General features: G+C 39.9%; 1 protein-coding gene across 4 annotated transcripts in view; it reads left to right on the top strand.

Annotated features, from left to right (window-relative positions):
* Window positions 1–17,382, top strand: part of APP (amyloid beta precursor protein) — a 229,439-nt gene that overhangs the window by 144,502 nt on the left and 67,555 nt on the right. For all 4 annotated transcript variants that reach the window (XM_072844722.1, XM_072844715.1, XM_072844706.1 and 1 more), the window contains one exon: window positions 12,346–12,479. In XM_072844722.1, the coding sequence (XP_072700823.1) occupies window positions 12,346–12,479 (134 nt within the window). The remainder of the gene's footprint in view (window positions 1–12,345; window positions 12,480–17,382) is intronic.

Below are 17,382 nucleotides of genomic sequence, written 5' to 3'. Positions count from 1 at the left end.
TATGGCCTTTTGTGCTGAGCATTTTACTTTTATGGTCACTATAAGAATTTCTAGGAGCTGCATATGCTGGTTCTTGTTAGAAAAAGTCAGCCTTTTCACATACCTGGTAGGAATTAAGAATTATTACTGCCTTTGTCAGCGTTACTAAAAAAATCTGTAATATTTTTATGAAGGCTGGACAACAGCATAAATAAGAATGTGTAGTAAATCTTGACTCTTGCAAGATTGCAGTTTTGTTAAACATCCAGTTTTTACAGCTTGCTTTTGGCTCCTGCCCTTCAAGCTGAGCCTTATGAGTGCATTTCTTTGTCCAAATTCTGCAGTGGGTCTATGTGCAGACTCAAAGATCTCCGAAGATCGTGCATCTTGCATACAGAGCTGTAGTTACCCAGCACTTCAAATCTGAGACTTTCATTTCTGGTTTTCATAGTGCTGCAAAATTATTACACAGAGGGAAGGGTGTTGCTGACTAAAAGAGCACTCACATCACAAAACAGACTTCATGAGAATTATTCTTACACAGTAAAACCTGGAGGGATGAGATTCTGATTTGTCACTTCGAAAATGCACTGGTGTTGCCTTTCATACACAGGTTGTAGGTAAAATCATAGCACCAACTGCTTCTAATAGCAAGCCAGCAGAGTTTACTGTATTATACTTCCAGTCAACCTAATGATCTTTTTGCAGGAAATCTTCTGCTACAAGGGGTGACCTCAGCCATGATCTTAAAAAGGATATTATGGATTGAATGAAACTTGGAAATTAGGTTGTCTTCCTTCTTCAAACTTGTCTCTTGGCAGCAGCAGTTGTTCAGCTCATGCTGTTTGGGAGGATAAATGATCTTCTCTTCCAAGATTGGCAATTCTCTCACAGCATGTGGAATCAGAAATAAAATAAGAAACAGCTTCTAAATTTGCTATATAATGTATTCATTAGGATATTCAGATAAGCCCAGGAGATTCCTCTCTATCTCATGGAAGTTGGTTTTGGTTTTTGTTTGGTTTTGGTTTGTTCTCCTTAGATTCAGTTCAATAAAACAATGCCAAGAGTGTTACCATTTGTACTCTTTCCATAGTTAACTTGGTTTACTTTGGGATTCCCAATTTTTGGTCTGAATCATTTTCTCTTTAAGGAAAATGGAGTTAGGTTGAGTATTTGAGCTGCTTGGCTTCCCTTGCACAACTGGCGGTGAGGAAAAATAGAGCTGGTCTTGTCTTTTAAAACAGATCTCCCAGAGGGCTTTTTCCTGGTGGTGGTTTGTTTTTTTTCTCTTCAGTGGTTTCTCAAACAACATTTTAGTCTATAGGGTATGCTTTCCAAGCTACTTTAGTTATATTTTTGTTCCTATATTTTCATGTTATTTCAGTGTGTTCTATACATCTGTTATTTCTGTTCCTAAATAATTTTGTTTTCCTCTGGTTTCATCTACTGTTTCGGTATCACCATGCTATTTCTCCTTATTCTTCATCATTTAGCTGAATAGAAATGGTAATGAAAATAATTAGAAGTGCTGAATGTGATATGTTTCAGCACTTAAGTGAGACCTTATCTTTGGTACCGATCTAGTGTTGCTGAAAGTTTTTTTTACCTGGCTGTAGTGCAGACACCACCTTCACCCCAGTTCCACAGAAGAAAAACAGTTTGATCTTTGTGCCTCTCCCCTGCCCCTTTCACGCTTATTTATTTACTCCATTCTTTATTTCTTTTCTCTGCAATGTTCACATTATTGTTGCTCCCTTGTGTCCTATAAAAAACGGTGAGCCTCTCTTAGGCAGGAGACAAGATGGATGCTAAAAGCACATCTTTCCTTTGTCTAGCTGTAGTTTGCTTTGCAGGATAAACTAGTTAGATTTTAGAGAGAGTAATATGAAATAGTGGATAGTGGTTGGGTTTCTCTTGAATAGTGGGCAAAGGATGAAAGAGTGGTATGTAAGTTTATTTTTCTTGTAATGCATTGAAATTGGACTGAACCAAAACCTGAGGATGTTCTGTTGTCACAAATACTCATATAATATGAATACTGAAAGTATAAATACTGAACACTAATATCCTGAACACATTGTCTACAGGGGGAAAAACAAAAATCATGTTTTATTCTGCTTCCTTGCTGGTCTCTTTGCCTTGATCTGAAAAGGTGGGTCTGTCCTGTCATGCAAAGCCTTAGACTCACTCCACTATCAACGAATTTGACCGATGCTCTTGTCACGGCAACACTCTGAGGTCTGAAAAAATTATTTGTCTGTTGGGTAGGAGCTACTACTGTCAAATTTTTTCCTTCATCACCCAGCTACATGGGAATTGATATATAATTGCCCTAGAAGTAGAAGGCTTTAAGGATCTTGTTACCAATTCCTTTAGCCTGCCAGCCCACATGCTCGCTCTCTACTGATTTTTAATAAGGATGTTCAATACTGTCTACAGTTTATATTCAATATAAGGACTCAAACTTGTACTGTGTGACTGGCCATAATGGCTCCTTTGAAGTCATTAGGCTCTATCAGGCAGCTAATTCAGATTTAATGACCTCAGAATGGGTATGTATTGACAAGAATAAGCAGATGATGATGAATTGCTGTTATTGAAGGAATGATTTCTGTCTTATTGTCATACTAAAAAGTAATCTACTGTACGATTTTTTTCACTTGTCTCTTAATTGTTGCTTGTTAAACATCCCTAAAGCTATAGGAAAGATACTTTTTTGATAAGTACTGTTTTGAAATTATGTTAATGTTCAAGTCTTAACTTGGGGACACAAGGAGCTTCAAAGTTGGGAGAATTCGTTCTCTTAAATGTGCTTCATGTGTCAGCTGTTGCATAGGAGACAGCTCTCCCAGCAGCTCCTGCAGCCGCGGCGTGGTGCGTTCAGAGCGGAGTGGAATTCGTGCCACCGTGTTTTTATTTGTTCCGCATCTAAAGTGGGAGTGAACTGTACTCTGGTGGCACAGTCAGTTTTAAAAAACTTTGACATACCATTAAAATGACCTTTTATAAAATAGGGGGTTTTGTCATTGTACTGAATTCCTACAACTAACAACAGAGGGAACCAACAGGGTTCAGTGTTGTCAGTTGCCTCCTTCCTTGCGTGAACCCTGAAACCTAGTAGTAAGTTTAAATGTTAACAGGCATTGTTTTATTTTTGATCATTTTAAAGCAAGATCACAGATGTTTTGGGTGAAATTAGGTAGAGTAGTATTTCTTTAGACTAAATGTTGTAAACTTACAAACTTGCTAAATCTCTTGGTGACTTCTAAGTGACAGATACTTTATTTCAGTTTCAAATGGAAGATATGAAAAGAAACACACTAAAAGCTACAATTTCATAATATAGATGGAATTTCACACCCTCTTAAATACAGATTAAAATGTTGTGCACAAGACTAAGACTAATATGGGGGTTCCACTCCTACTGCTTTTCATATAGGGTAACTTCAGCTTGCCTACAGATTATTATCGGTCTGTCCATGGTAATTGGTGAGATCAGTCTTAATGTGTTTCCAGTTCATGCTCTTAAGTGAGGGGAAAATTCATGACCTCTAGCGTTTTGCAGTGTCCAGTTTAGTTTCTCTTCAGAGATACTGCAAATAACCATTTGTACCTTTTAACAGCAGTGGCTTGTAAGATGATACTCCTGTTGTCAGTAATTTCCTTTATCCATTTGTTACTTGTTTGGGATCTTGACATCTCCCTAGTTAGCAGGAAGTAAAATGTTTTGGCAGCTCAACTTGCACACCAACTTCCAGAGCATGTCTAAGGCATTAAAGAACTTGTCATGGTTTAGCCCCAGTTGTAAAGCAAGCACCACACAGCTGCTCACTCCCCCTCCCCCCCCACCCCCACCCCTGCCCTGGTAGAATGGGGGAGAGAATCAGAAAAAAAGTAAAACCTGTGCGTTGAGGTAAAGACAGTTTAATAGGACAGCAGAGGAAGAGAAAATAATAATAATGATAAAAGAATGTACGAAACAAGTGATTCACAATGCAATTGCTGAGCGATGCCCAGCCTGTCCCCAGGCAGTGATCGCTACCCCCCGGCCAGCTCTCCCAGTTTCTATACTGAGCATGACGCCATATGGTCTGGAATAGCCCTTTGGCCAGTGTGGGTCAGCTGTCCTGGCTGTGCCCCCTCCCAGCTTCTTGTGCACCTGGCAGAGCATGGGAAGCTGAAAAGTCCTTGACTAGTGTAAGCACTACTTAGCAACAACTAAAACATCAGTGTGTTATCAACATTATTCTCATCCTAAATCCAAAACACAGCACTATACCAGCTATGAGGAAGAAAACTAACTCTATCCCAGACGAAACCAGGATAGAACTGCAGGGCATTCCTGTAAGCAGAATGGTGAAGTATACCCAATTTTTAGTTAGGTAGCACATTTTAATCCTTTGTCTGATTTACTGGGTGATTGCCTATTTTATCTGTGCAACTACAGAGACTGCTTGAGCTTGAGGTCTGGTAGGAGGCTCAAAGACAGAAAGCAGGCCACATCTAGAGCATGTTCATCTGGACTGGGTGATACTGCCCTTTCACTGCTCATGAGCTTAATGGGGGAGTTGGCAGGCCTCTGTCTATAAAAGCAGCAGAGCTTGCAAGTTGCTTCATGCTAGGAATGTGGGGTTTTTGACAGTGCATTTAGTGCTGAGAAATATTCATGGCAGTAACTAGCTACAGTACTAATTTGTCACGGCACTACAGGAGAGATAAATTTAAAATACCGAAGTCTAGCACTAACATTTCAAATCCTAAAAATCTGCCTTTGTAAGTAGTGATATTGCAAGGAAGCATTTCACATAATAAGTATGAAGTCTTTTATTTGTTTCTTTGAATAAAAAAACCCAAGTTATCACAAATTCACTAAGCCAGTCATATCAGGACAACCTGTTGCTGCATCGCAAAGGCTCTTTATATTCAGTTTCTTACTGCTTCCCAAATGAGCAGTAAAGGGGACATTACCTCTCAAGACGTTACTTAAATGTGTCCCTCTCCCACCATCTCCAGCATGAATTGCCTGTATCTGCTGGGTTTTATTTTCTCTGGCATAAAAACTCAGCCAAATCATGCATCTTGGTGAAGTTGAGGCCAATTTCGAATAGTGTAGATGGAATCTTAAGAAAAACTTATCTTTGACTATTTTTAACATATTCATTATGAGTGCTTGACACTTATCATTCAGTGCCTAGGAGCTGTAATGGGATGAATTCTAATATAATTATTTAAATTGTTAATTTGACTACTACCTTTAGTGGATGCAAGTGACTAATTTCTGTTTCCACAGTTTCTTCATCTATATAAATTCGCACTTATATTTCACCATTGAACCACATGTGGGACCGGTGTTGGACTGGGCCTTTTTAAAAAGCAATTGGGTAAAGTTTAGGATGCAAATGTTTTCATATACAAGAGTTAGACTACTGATTACTTCAAGCATTAGGAATTTTATTATGTAATGTATTGTTGTAGACACTGTTTTTGCTGTAACTTGTTTTGTTGGGTCTAACCACAGTTTGTTTTTTTTTTACTCTGTGGAACTTGATGACTCGTGTTTACAACCTTGGCAGAAGGCATGTTCAGCAGAATATCTGTGTCTTGTATTTGTTCACAGCAATCTCATTTGATGTAACAGGTGAAGAATTTAATGGGTTTTTTCCCTCATAAATATTTAAATTTATGGTAACAAATAAAAAGAGAATGACCTTGAAGCAGAGTATTGCAAAGATGCTTCAGGAAAGTTTGCTTTGGGGACCTCCTCCCAAGCACAAAATGAATCAAAGAAGTCAGGAGGGTGATCCGAGCAATTAATGGCCGAGGTGAGTGTCAAATGGATATGAGCAAGGCAAAATTGCATTTGTCAGGGCTGGTGAAAAGGAAGTTGCAGTCATGGTTGCCAAGTTCTAGCTGTGCATGGATAGAAAATGTATCTTGAAGTTCTTACACAGAAGGATTCTTATATGAGAAAATATAACTTAAACCTAGTTTAGGTAGCAAGTATCAGCTTTAGTTAAGGCAATAGATAAGGAATAATATGAGTATGGTGTTTTATTTTTCTCTCAAAGAAGTCTCCGTGAAGGACTTCACTAAACTGTCTTTCAAGCTGCCTATTCTTTTGGTGCCATGCCAACTATTTAAATTATAACATATCAAAGGAAGATAGGATCAGTCTTTGCAAAGTAAAGTTCAAAAGGGAATGTAACTCTTAAATGTGTGATTTCTCCATCTCAATACACTTAATTATGTTTTCAGGCCAAGGTTGCTACATTGACCTGCAATTATTCTTTGAATACTAATGGAAGGTATGAAATATTACAGAAACTATACACAGTCTGTCATGACAAAGTAGTTTAGCCTTGATGGTTAATAAAAATAATGAGATAACCTAACTGTTAAGAAAGAAAAGAGCATCCCTCTGGAACACTGGATTCTCTTTCATGTGTTAACTCTCTTCATGTCACCTCTGCTTGGAATCTCCTTCAATTAAACTAGTAGACTTTTTTTTAAAATGTGGTTTCTAATCCGCTTTAGGAACATTCATCTAATTTAACAAAATTTTGGAAGCTAAGAGCCAGCTTGAAATTGAAGGTGGAGAAGTCAAGTCTCAGGACTGGTGATTCTTTTTACTGCTTCAGATGTCATCCCTGAGCATACAACCACTACTTTTATAGCGTGCTTTTTTTCTTAATTCAGTACCAACATGCATATATTTTTTTTTCTGACAGAGGAATATATTTGTTTTTATGCAGTCTGTTAGTCCATGTTTTGTGCTTTCCGAGTCCCCTACCACTGTAGTCAGAATTCCTCAGTTTTTATGAAGAACACTGTACTTCTAAGACACCCAAAAAGTCTTTGAATGTAACTGTCAAAACATGAGGATAAAGCAAATGTGCAAGATAACTAAAACCTAGCTGAATGGTTATGTGATCAGGCTGACTGATAAATATGTAGTTTAAATGAATGAGCCTTAACATCAATGAATAACTTAATGGGAGTTTGCATTATTGAGCATCTTTGCTGCAAATTTAAAAAGTGGGCAGCTGGAGTTGAGCAGCCTGAAGGGCAGGAGTACCAGGCTCTGATCGTGATCAGCACAGTTCACTGCTTCGCAGTTTGCTTCCAGGCAAGGAGATGTGCTCATGAGCCACCAGGCGAAAGATCTGGCGCTCATAACTCCTGCCAGTCCAGGGTTGATGCCAGCCCTTGGAGCACAGCAGTGCTATTTGCCCCCCAAAACCCTGAAAAGAAACCAGCAGCAGCAGCAACCTGCTGCTTACAGGTAAAATACTAAAACTGGGGATGTGTCTGGTTTTCGTTCCCACAATGTCCCCCTTGTGCTGTTGACTGTGCAAGGAACTCTGCCCTCCCCTTTATTCTTTAGTTTTAGACAGGGTTCAGAAAGTGGTCTTGGTGAAAGTGTTTATGAACAGAAAGTAATTAAAAGTGAAAAGGAATGGCACTTCGCCTGCTGGTCCTCCAGCTTACAGTGCTAAGAATGAGAATAGTTGTCTCTCTAATGCGGTAGATTATAATTTATATATAGTATGTAAATACACTTACTGTTCTGTGCCTCAGTATTGATGTCTACTAGAAAGCATACCAGTTCGGCACACACTTTTCTCCAAGTAATTAAATTATGTTAAACTTAACAATTTCTTATGTAAAAACTCATCCTGGTACATCCTTTTCCCTACGTTTAAAATAATGGTAATTTGCTATAATCTTAGGTAAACCTTTCCCAGCCTTCATTTGTCTTGTATCATTCAGATGATAATTTGTCTGGTTTGTAATAGAAAGGTAATCGTTATTTTCCTTCCCTGTTGTTTAGATTCTGTCCATTGGTTTTGCCACCCTGCTGTAAGCGGAGTAGCTTATTCACAAAAGAATGGGGATACGATCTTGTAAAAACAGCTCATTTCACAAGGTAGCAGTAGCAATAATAGAAACCTTTATTGCTAAAGATACTCCATACGCACTTGTGGTTGTCAGAAGTGCTATAATTAGTTGTGATCTTAGTCAACAACTGAAAGCTTTGATCTTAATCCTTCATTAATGAGGCAGTTGCATATGTGGAATTCAGAGGCAATGAATGCATCCACTGAATACTCCATTGTAGTTGAGTAATGCTCTCATTGCAAATCGTTTCCCATCTTATATGCAACAGCCGATGTCATTCAGAAAAGGGGCATCTACTAATCCTTTCGCTTCATATGAGGTTGGTGAGTGACTGTTTCTTCTTTCACTGGAGAGGCTGCTATGGATTATTTATTCTTATGTGAAATAGTAAAACAGGATCTGGGGGCATATTGTTGCATTTTTCTTCCTTTTTTTTCCCTGGCCTTCTGATAAGTTAGAATTGTTGTTAAATAGCAAAATGTGTAGAGCATAATTTGGCTGTATTATTGAACCTGTGTCTCCAGGAAGGTTAAGATTTTAAAGTCTAATAAAAATTTAAACTGTTTGGGAATTGACAGGTAAAATGAGTGCGAGTGTGAAGAAAATGTCATCTGATACCACATTTCTTCCACACCTGTCAACACACACTTTTTGATCAGTCTTCATGCAGTAGTAGAATGAGTTACCTTGTTAAACAAGCAGTGCATAGAAAATGAAACCTCCTTCTAAAAGCAGATGTGGTCATAAAAGGAGATCAGGCTGTAGATTTTTAAGGAATCCTTACATGTAACTGATGTCTGACCAAACATTCCCAATTTACTCTGAAAACATGCAATACATATCTAGAAACAAAGTCCCCAGATGTATTGAAGTGCAAAGGATAGGATTTGTGCCAGCAGCCATGAAGAAACTTTAAAATGTTTCTGCTTTACGCCAAAGAAGGGAGGCTCAGTATTTTTGTATCTCTATCTTTTTTTTTCTTGGGGGAGGAGGGTTAGCTCTTGGTTTATCCCTATATTGGAATCACAAGGGGTTTTTAACATACTATTGATAATTATGATTTTTTTAATACTGGATGGAGAAGCTGTCACATAATCATTTGCAGGCTTTGTAAATACAGGGAGCAAAATCTTGCATGATTCTTTGTTTTTAAGCAGACTAGTTATTTTTTGTCAAGAGAAACATTCCTGATTTCAAATTATGTGAGCAGCTAACCACTCATAAAAAGACTGCTTCTGAATCGCAGTTATAACAGAAAACAAAAACGTATATGATCATTTCATCTCACCTTTTAGTATTTTCCTAAACATACACACTGAACTTCTTTTTAGTGAAAATTATCCCTGTTTTTTAAGAGTTTAAGCAGTGTCTCTGTTTGCAGAGTGAGATGTGGTCAGTTGGTAGGTAGGTTGGTCTCTGCAGCCACCAGCAGATGAATAAACGTTCCAGGAGCGGTAGGCAGGCTGAGTCCTTACGGCTGGCTTTGCACAAGCTCAGCCTGCTCTGATGTGCGCTGGGCACGGACTGGTGCCAGCAGCAAGCAGGGAAGGAGAAAACACCCGTTTTACCCCTTGCTTTCACACCTGTTCGCTGGCCGGCTTTCAGAAGGAGATGCTGAAGCAGGATGTTTTCAAGCATGCTTTTGGGCGAATCAGCATACCTTTGCATAAGTTGTTCTAATACTTAATTGCACTTACTACTGAAAGTGGGTGGCTTATTTCTGGTCTGGATTTCCAGCCTTATTTCTGCCTAGCTTTGTTTTCCACTAAGCTGTTGTCAGAATTCTTTTCTCAGTAGAGATTTTCTAAATCAAGTTAGTAGTCCGCTCTCCGGTGGATGAGTGTAACTGATTGAGCTTCTTACCATGAGACAGGTCCCCCAAGCTCCCATTAGCCCACATGCCTATTTCCGAGCCCTCTTTCTTTTTGGGAGCACGTAGTGGAGTGCCCCGTGTGGCATTACACCAGCCTTTTGCACAAAGTCAGGGGTAGTAGCTTTCTCCTCCTATGCAGTATTGCTCTTCGTTAGCATTACCCTCTTCAGCGTTTGCTTGAAAGAGCAGGCTGCGGTCAGATACCAGTGTACTGCCCGCATCCCTTCCCATGCTCCTGGGCACAGCTTGGCTGTCTTGGGCATCCAGGTCTGTGGTGTTTAATGCCTAGTCTTTGATTTGGTTTTGCACAGCTTTTGGAGGGGGCTGGGTGCTCTGACATCTTAGCACCAGGCACTGAAATCAGGTTTTCCAGTTCTCAGCACCTGCTGCTCTCACCTGTTCAGAAACACACCAGCAAGCATCCTGGTGGGAAGTAAGCATATCATCTGAAAATCTGGACTGTAAAGGCCGCGCGTGTGAGACAGGAGCTTTTGAAAATCAGACCTTGAATGTACAGCTGGCTTAACTGATCTCAGTGCAAATGCTGGTGACCTTTTTTCCTGTTCAATAAATTAAAGGTTAAATTTGCATAATTTATTGGACAGTTGTTTAGATCATCACTTCTTTTCACTCACATTTGTACAGACTTAAGTTCAGTTAAAAAAAATAATACGAAAGATGGAGAAAAACGGCAAATGCAGTAGAGCTCTCCCCCATTCGATCTTCCTGTGCTAAACCCTGCTGTGTCCTGCAGAGGTGGCCAAAAAGAAGGAAAATTTTTATGCTTTTATAATAGTATCAGAGACTTTAAATTGTCTGAAGGTATGAGAGTAACCACTGAAGATACTGAGTTGCATTCTGGTTTTGTAATTTTTGTGGCTTGTCAAGAAGCTTGTTTGTTCCTGTTTGATTGTTACAGTACTTCAGTAAAAAAGTTTACAATTTTACAAAATGTAAACTTGTAATTAAATATTTATTAAACAAATCTAAAAATGGTGGGAGGAGTGATAATTTGCACTGCCTATGACTTCTCAATTGGATTTTTTTTTTGCTTTCTTGTAGATTTTGGTTTTTTGTTTTGAGACAAGCAAGGCCTTTCATTTGATCCAGTGGGTAACTTACAAAATCCATTATGCAAGTTATACCAACAGCAGCCAAAACCATTCATGCCTATTGCAGAGAACATGTAGAGATATCTCAAATGTAGCCAAATCCACAGGCTTTCTGTTCATTTGGGGGGGAGTTGTTTGTTTTGCTTTTGGGGTTATACATGTAAGGTAAAATTGGAGGAAAAGTTTGTATTTTGGTTTAAATTTTTCCTAAAATTTGAAATTTCTTAAAATGTCTTAAAATGGGGACTAACACATACTTCTAACTGATGGGGGTTTTATTTTTTTTAATAATTTAACATAAATGTGTTTATATTTCAACTTGTTTCAGGGAAGGTAGTCATAAGTAAATATTGGTTGTTATGACTCAGTTTGATCTTCAGATTAAAGTTTGCTTTTGTTGAAGCCATTGAGAAATGTTTGGGGTGTGAGAGGTCCTGGGTTTTTCCCTACCTGTATTAGTCTGTCTACTAAAATGTATTACCTCTGTAAGTGAAGTTAACTATAGTACATGTACTCAAACGCATTTTAAAAAAAATCCTGCGCAACTATGTGTACAGACTTTCTTTGTTTGTCAGAATTTTTAAACTAACTTTGCAATTGTTGAACTAAATGTGACCAGGGCAATGAAATTAATTATATAATAAATTATTTAGGTACAATGTAGTTGAAATGAAACAGTTGATCATCATTGGAGAGTTTTTTAAATTGCTGTTATGGCCCTAGTACAGCAGTGTTAATCTATTTAACGTAGGGGTTGTTGGATCTCACTGCATAGTGAAGAAACTGTTGCTCACTTTGCTTGGATTGCCCCAAATGCAAATCTTTCTACTACCAGTGTGATAGGTATCGCCTAGTTATCCAACAGGAATGGCTAGAAATTAGTGCAAGCTTGCTGATTATTTCCAGCATCCACGAGGGGTTTTCTTAATCAAAGTTGTTACAAATAAAGTAAGTATCTGTGAGGCCCAACTGTCACTAGGGGAAGGATTTGAGGTATTTCATTAGGGTACTGTGGGGTCCATAGGTGCTTTAAAACATATTCGCATTGGCACTCATGCATTACAATTTACCTTTTAAAAGTAAACTAATATACAAAGCATGTAACTCTGCAGAGGGCTTTCTGCTGGCTTATGCACTTTAGTCATGGCCAGGCTTTTTTTTCCTTGGAATTTTTCCTTTGGCAGCAGTTTCTAACCTGTTTGAATAACATTGCTTTGTTCACTCTGAAGAGTTTCTCCTGGTTTATAAAATGAGACGGGGGAAAATCCTTGTATACTTCTATATCTTTGCTGCGTGTAACATATCCACCTAAACCACATATTTATATCTTCCTCTGCGGTTAAATGAATGGCTTTATTCCGATGGAAGTTAGAACGGATGTTTCTTGCTTGGTCTGACTAAATTTTACCTGTACTAAAGTAGAAATTCTGCTTTTCTTCCCCCTCCCTTCCGTCTCCCTACCTCAAAATTTTACCTCAGTCCCTACCACTGCCGCTAGCACTCCTGATGCTGTTGACAAATACTTGGAGACACCTGGAGATGAGAATGAACATGCCCATTTCCAGAAAGCCAAGGAGAGACTTGAAGCTAAGCATCGTGAAAGGATGTCTCAGGTAAGGGGAGATTTCTTTATTCCTAAATGTGGGAGTTTTGTCTGTCAAGTCCTAAGATGCTCGGGATCCTTCATACTTCTTATTTCCCAAGGCTTCAGCCAGCTGCCCTGCCTATTTGCAATGCTGTCAATACACCATTTACTGCCTTCCTGACTCTAAGAATTCAGCTGGCTGGGACACACATCTGTGGTTGGGTCGCAGCTGCGATTGTAAGTCGCTACAGTTACTTCTGCGTGTAAAAAGGCAAAAAAAAGTCTGTTGAAAATTGCTCTCATCTTTGTGGAAGAATGTTTGGTTTGTGTGATTATTCTTATTTCTAAGTAAAGAACTTGACCGCTGTATTAGTCATCCTTCCTTTGTAGCAGCTGAGGGAGATTGTTTGTGATTAGCTGCTTCTCCCCGTGTATGCATACATGGCCGTGCCCTGGGGTACTGTAAGCTTGCATATGTTCATCTAACAGTCTTGAGCCTCAAGGTAACATGAAATGCATCTAAAGCTGAAGAAAAGAGGAAAAATTAGCGCTTTTGAACTGAACCAAAATCCAACTGAATCAACCTGTTTTTTCCTTTAACAGAAAAGATTTGTGTAGCCTGAAACTGTACACTGTTTTTAATCCTATTGAACACTAAGAGGTGAGCTATCCACTCTCTCAGAAATAGGGTTTATAATACCAATGCCAATAAAAAATTGTCACAGTTCTGCTCTGATAACAACAAAGAAAAAACATAAGAGGTTTAAAGGAAAGCCTGGGGTGCATATTTTTTTAGGATGGAACAACCACAAAAATGAGTGTAGTATAACTCAGATGCACTGCATGTATCTGTGTGGCTATTTTACTATAACTTTTAATTGTAACTTTGTTCCCCTGTTGCATTTTCAGTGTTTCTGTGTATTACTGACACATTAACCTTTAGCTCTGTGCTAAAATGTTTGAGTAGGCCTGAAATAAGCTCTTAGAACAAAGTCCCCATCTACTGGCACTGTAGCTATGCCTGGCACTTTTCTAGTAGATAGGGCAGGGCATCTTACCTGAAGCAGTCACCCGATGGGTGCAAACCACATGCCACGAATATGATACTTAATTAGATAGGAAGATGTGTGCTCCTCATCTGCCTCCGCCTGGGAAGCGTTGTAGCACAAACAAGCTGTCGCCTCCTTAAATGGAGAAAATTGTGCCAATTTAGTGTTTGTTAAAGTGTTACAATTTCCTTTCCTCTGGAAGATTAACAATTTCATTAAAACAACCAGTGGCCAAGGTGCGAGTGTTGCTGAGTGTGGGTGCCTGCAGCGCCCGGCTCGGAGCCGGCCTGAAGCCGTGGGGTGAGTTGGGAGGGAGGTGAGCACCGGCTCGCGAGGCACCTGTGTGCTGTGCTCCCGCCAAGGGGGCGGCTCATCCCAGTCCTCTTCGTAGTAAACTTCTGCGTGCCTGCAGTAGTCAGTTTGGGAAGGACGGGCTGGGAATCGGGAGGATAACAAAGGGTGTGCAGGCAGCCTGCCCGGCGGCGGAGAGAGATGCTGCCCCGGCTAGGCATGCGGAGGGTTGGTGGGTACTGCAGTCGTCACCCCGTTGCTGCCTCCCCTTGAAACAGCCTCTCTTTGAAAAACACTGTAGGGGCGGGGGTCCTGAAAGCGAAGGGCAGTCAGTGCAAAAGGCAGGTTTCCCTGGAACAGTCCTCAGATTCTCACTGCGGTTTCAGGTTTGTCTCCAAAATCCCAGTAGGTAAAGGTTAAGCTGAGTAATTAAGGGCAGCACTGAGGTGAACTGTGTATTTTCTATTGTCTACAAAGCTGACGGTTTGTGGAAAAGAGCTAATTGAATGCACAGGCACGCAGAAAACGTCATACAGAGAGACCCTACAACGTCAGTGCTTGAGGCCAACAAAATTAACTGGGAAAAGCACTGAACCGAAGCATCAGGAAAGTTCTGGGTAAACACGCCGCACATTTTACCGTGCGCATTTGGGGCGACCTCATCAATGAAGGCTGTGGTTCAAGGGTTTGACTGAAGATCATGCTGGGGCTGCCGTGCTCTGCCCTCATTAGCATGTTCCCAGCCATCCTTCCTGTCAGTGCTAATGAGCGTACAGCTGTGGGGTGAGGCGGGTCAGCTCCCTCATCTCACTGCAATGTCGCTCTTCCAAAAAAAAGTAACATAACTAACTCTGGCCAGTTCAGCAAGCTAATTCAGACTTGGGAAACAGCAGCACGATAGGTACATCAAGAAAGAAAGAAAGATCTTTGATCTTCAATTTGTTTAAGCTGCTTATGAAATCACAGCTTAAAGTATGTATGTCTTGAAGTACGCAGAACCCCTGCAGAGCTTTGAAGAAGAGAGTTAACTTAAGTTTTTAAAAATTAGTTTTCCCTTCTATGAGTAATTAGCCTCTCCCAGTTAACATTTCAAATGTTTAAAAAATATAATGTCTTAGGGAGAAGTAGATAAGCCAGCTAGTGTACCATTCTGTGTTTCCTCATGTGAACTCTGGTATGTGTGTGTCCCATACCACTGGTCTCCTTTTCTGGCAATTTATTTAAAAATTGCTTTTTACATTTCCTTTAAAATCAGGTATGTTCTTAATACATAATTAACTAAAAATTAATTTGAAGCTGTTACTTGTTATGTTAAAAACAATGCTGAATAAATTAACTCAGTAAGCTTTTGCTGTCAATGTTTTTCTCTAAAAAAAAAAAAGTTAACAAGTGAGAGTCACTAGCTAAGTCCTCTAGCTGCACCGAACATATTTATGCCTTTTTTTTTTAACTCAAAGTCCAGTTCTTTCAAAGCTGAGAAATGGGGGCTTATAAAGCAGCAGAAATACTCGTTTTTCTTCTATTAGAGAGAAAATGATCAGTGGTTTTAGGAAAACGATCGAGTCATTCTTTAATCTTGATAAATGTCATAATCTGAAGTAAATTGGTTTGTTCACAAAATACAGATATTTCTTTTAATTAATAAAGCAGCTAGTTTTAAAACGGTATATGATGTGATGCACACTTTACTTTGCAACAGCCAATTAACTAATAAAAAAAATCAGATGCACTCTAGTTCACATATAAAAAGTAATCATCTAAGGAGTAGGGAAGTTAATCATTAAAAAATTAAATTGAAAATAAATATTTTAATCAAAACGTCATCAGGGCAAATGCAGATATTCTGTATATCCTCTTTCTGAGATTTCCCTTTGTTTACCATGAAATTTTGACAATTCATGTTTCTTTTTCTTCTTACATAAAGATATTCACACAGGCAGAGATCCAGCTTCTGTCGGTGGTGGTGTTGGTTCATGGTTCGCAGCTCCTAAAAGACTCTCTTACTAGGGGAGTCTGTGCTCTTTTTGTACAATGACCTGATGCACCTCTGTTTCAGACTGTTTTAATCCCTTCTGCTCTTAAGTGTGCATCCTTTTAGACTATAGACCATGAAAGTTTTTCTGCCTTTACATCTGAACTGAACTTGGAGCAACAAGGCTTATGAACTTTCATAGGCAGTACTGTAAAGAGAATTACATTAGCGTACTATTTTAAGCTTTTCCCAAGAACTATTAATGCAGCTCCAAATAACAGCAAAGCTACATTCCTATGCAAACAGGATAGCAATTCAGCGATGCATGTGTAACCTTTAAATGCTTGCTGTTCTCTGACATATAACAGGGAGAGATTATGCTAACCGATTGCAGGATGCTGGGGTTCTTGTTTCCTGTTACGGTACAATTCCCCTTTTCCTCTTTCTCTTTTCAGTTTAACTCCTGTACAGCTCCCTCACTTAAATAGTTGCTGCTAAATAGCCTGGTGAAACCAGATAGTGAGCCTTACCCAAGGGAGCAGTATATTTATACATTTCTCTCCCCAAACATCTTATGACATCCTTGTGTCTTAAATTTACTCTTCGTCTGGCTGTTTACAATATTTTAGGAATCATAGCGCGTAGAGTACTTATGATAGGAACTTAATGATACCTTGTGTCCTAGAATAGTCTTGCTTCTTGGAAGTTCATTTCCAAAGCAAGCATCTGAAAATACTGCAGTCCTCAACCAGCCTGAACAGGGCTGATGTTACGTTCAAGCTTTTTTTTGGATCGTTGCATGCCACTAGTTCCAAATTCCTGGAGAGGTCTTCAGCTGATTTTTAGTGCCAGTGGCACCATAGTATCATAGAATGGTTTGGGTTGGAAGGGATCATCTAGTTCCAACCCCCCTACCATGGGCAGGAACATCTTTTCACTAGGTCAGGTTTCTCAAAGCCCTGTCCAACCTGGCCTTGAACACTTGCAGGGAGGGGGAATCCACAACTTCTATGGGCAACCTGTTCCAATGTCTCACCACCCTCACAGTAAAGAATTTCTTCCTAATATCTAATCTAAACCTACCCTTTTTCAGTTTAAAACCGTTACCCCTCATCCTATCACTCCCTGATAGAGTCTCTCCCCATCTTTCCTGTAGGCCCCCTTTAAGTACTAGAAGGCTGCTATAAGGTCTTTCCGGAGCCTTCTCTTCTCCAGGCCAAACAACCCCAACTGTCTCTGCCTGTCCTCATAGGGGAGGTGCTCCAGCCCTCGAATCATCTTTGTGGCCCTCCTCTGGACCTGCTCGAGTAGGTCCATGTCTGTCTTATGCTGGGAGCCCCAGAGCTGAACACAGTACTCCAGGTGGGATCTCACAAGGGCCAGGTAGAGCGGGAGAATCACCTCCGTCGACCTGCTGGCCACAGTTCTTTAGATGCAGCCCAGGATACCTTTGGCTTTCTGGGCTGTGAGTGCACGTTGCTGGGTCATGTCCAGCTTTTCGTCCACCAGCACCACCAAGTCCTTCTCTACAGGGCTGCTCTCAATCTACTCATTGCCCGGCCTGTATCAATGTTTGAGATTGCCCCGACCCACATGCAGGACCTTGCACTTGGCCTTGT

This window comes from Ciconia boyciana, chromosome 1 (genome assembly GCF_034638445.1).
Source record: "Ciconia boyciana chromosome 1, ASM3463844v1, whole genome shotgun sequence".
Classification (NCBI taxonomy): Eukaryota; Metazoa; Chordata; class Aves; order Ciconiiformes; family Ciconiidae; genus Ciconia; species Ciconia boyciana.
This window is presented reverse-complemented; position numbering and strand designations above follow the sequence as displayed.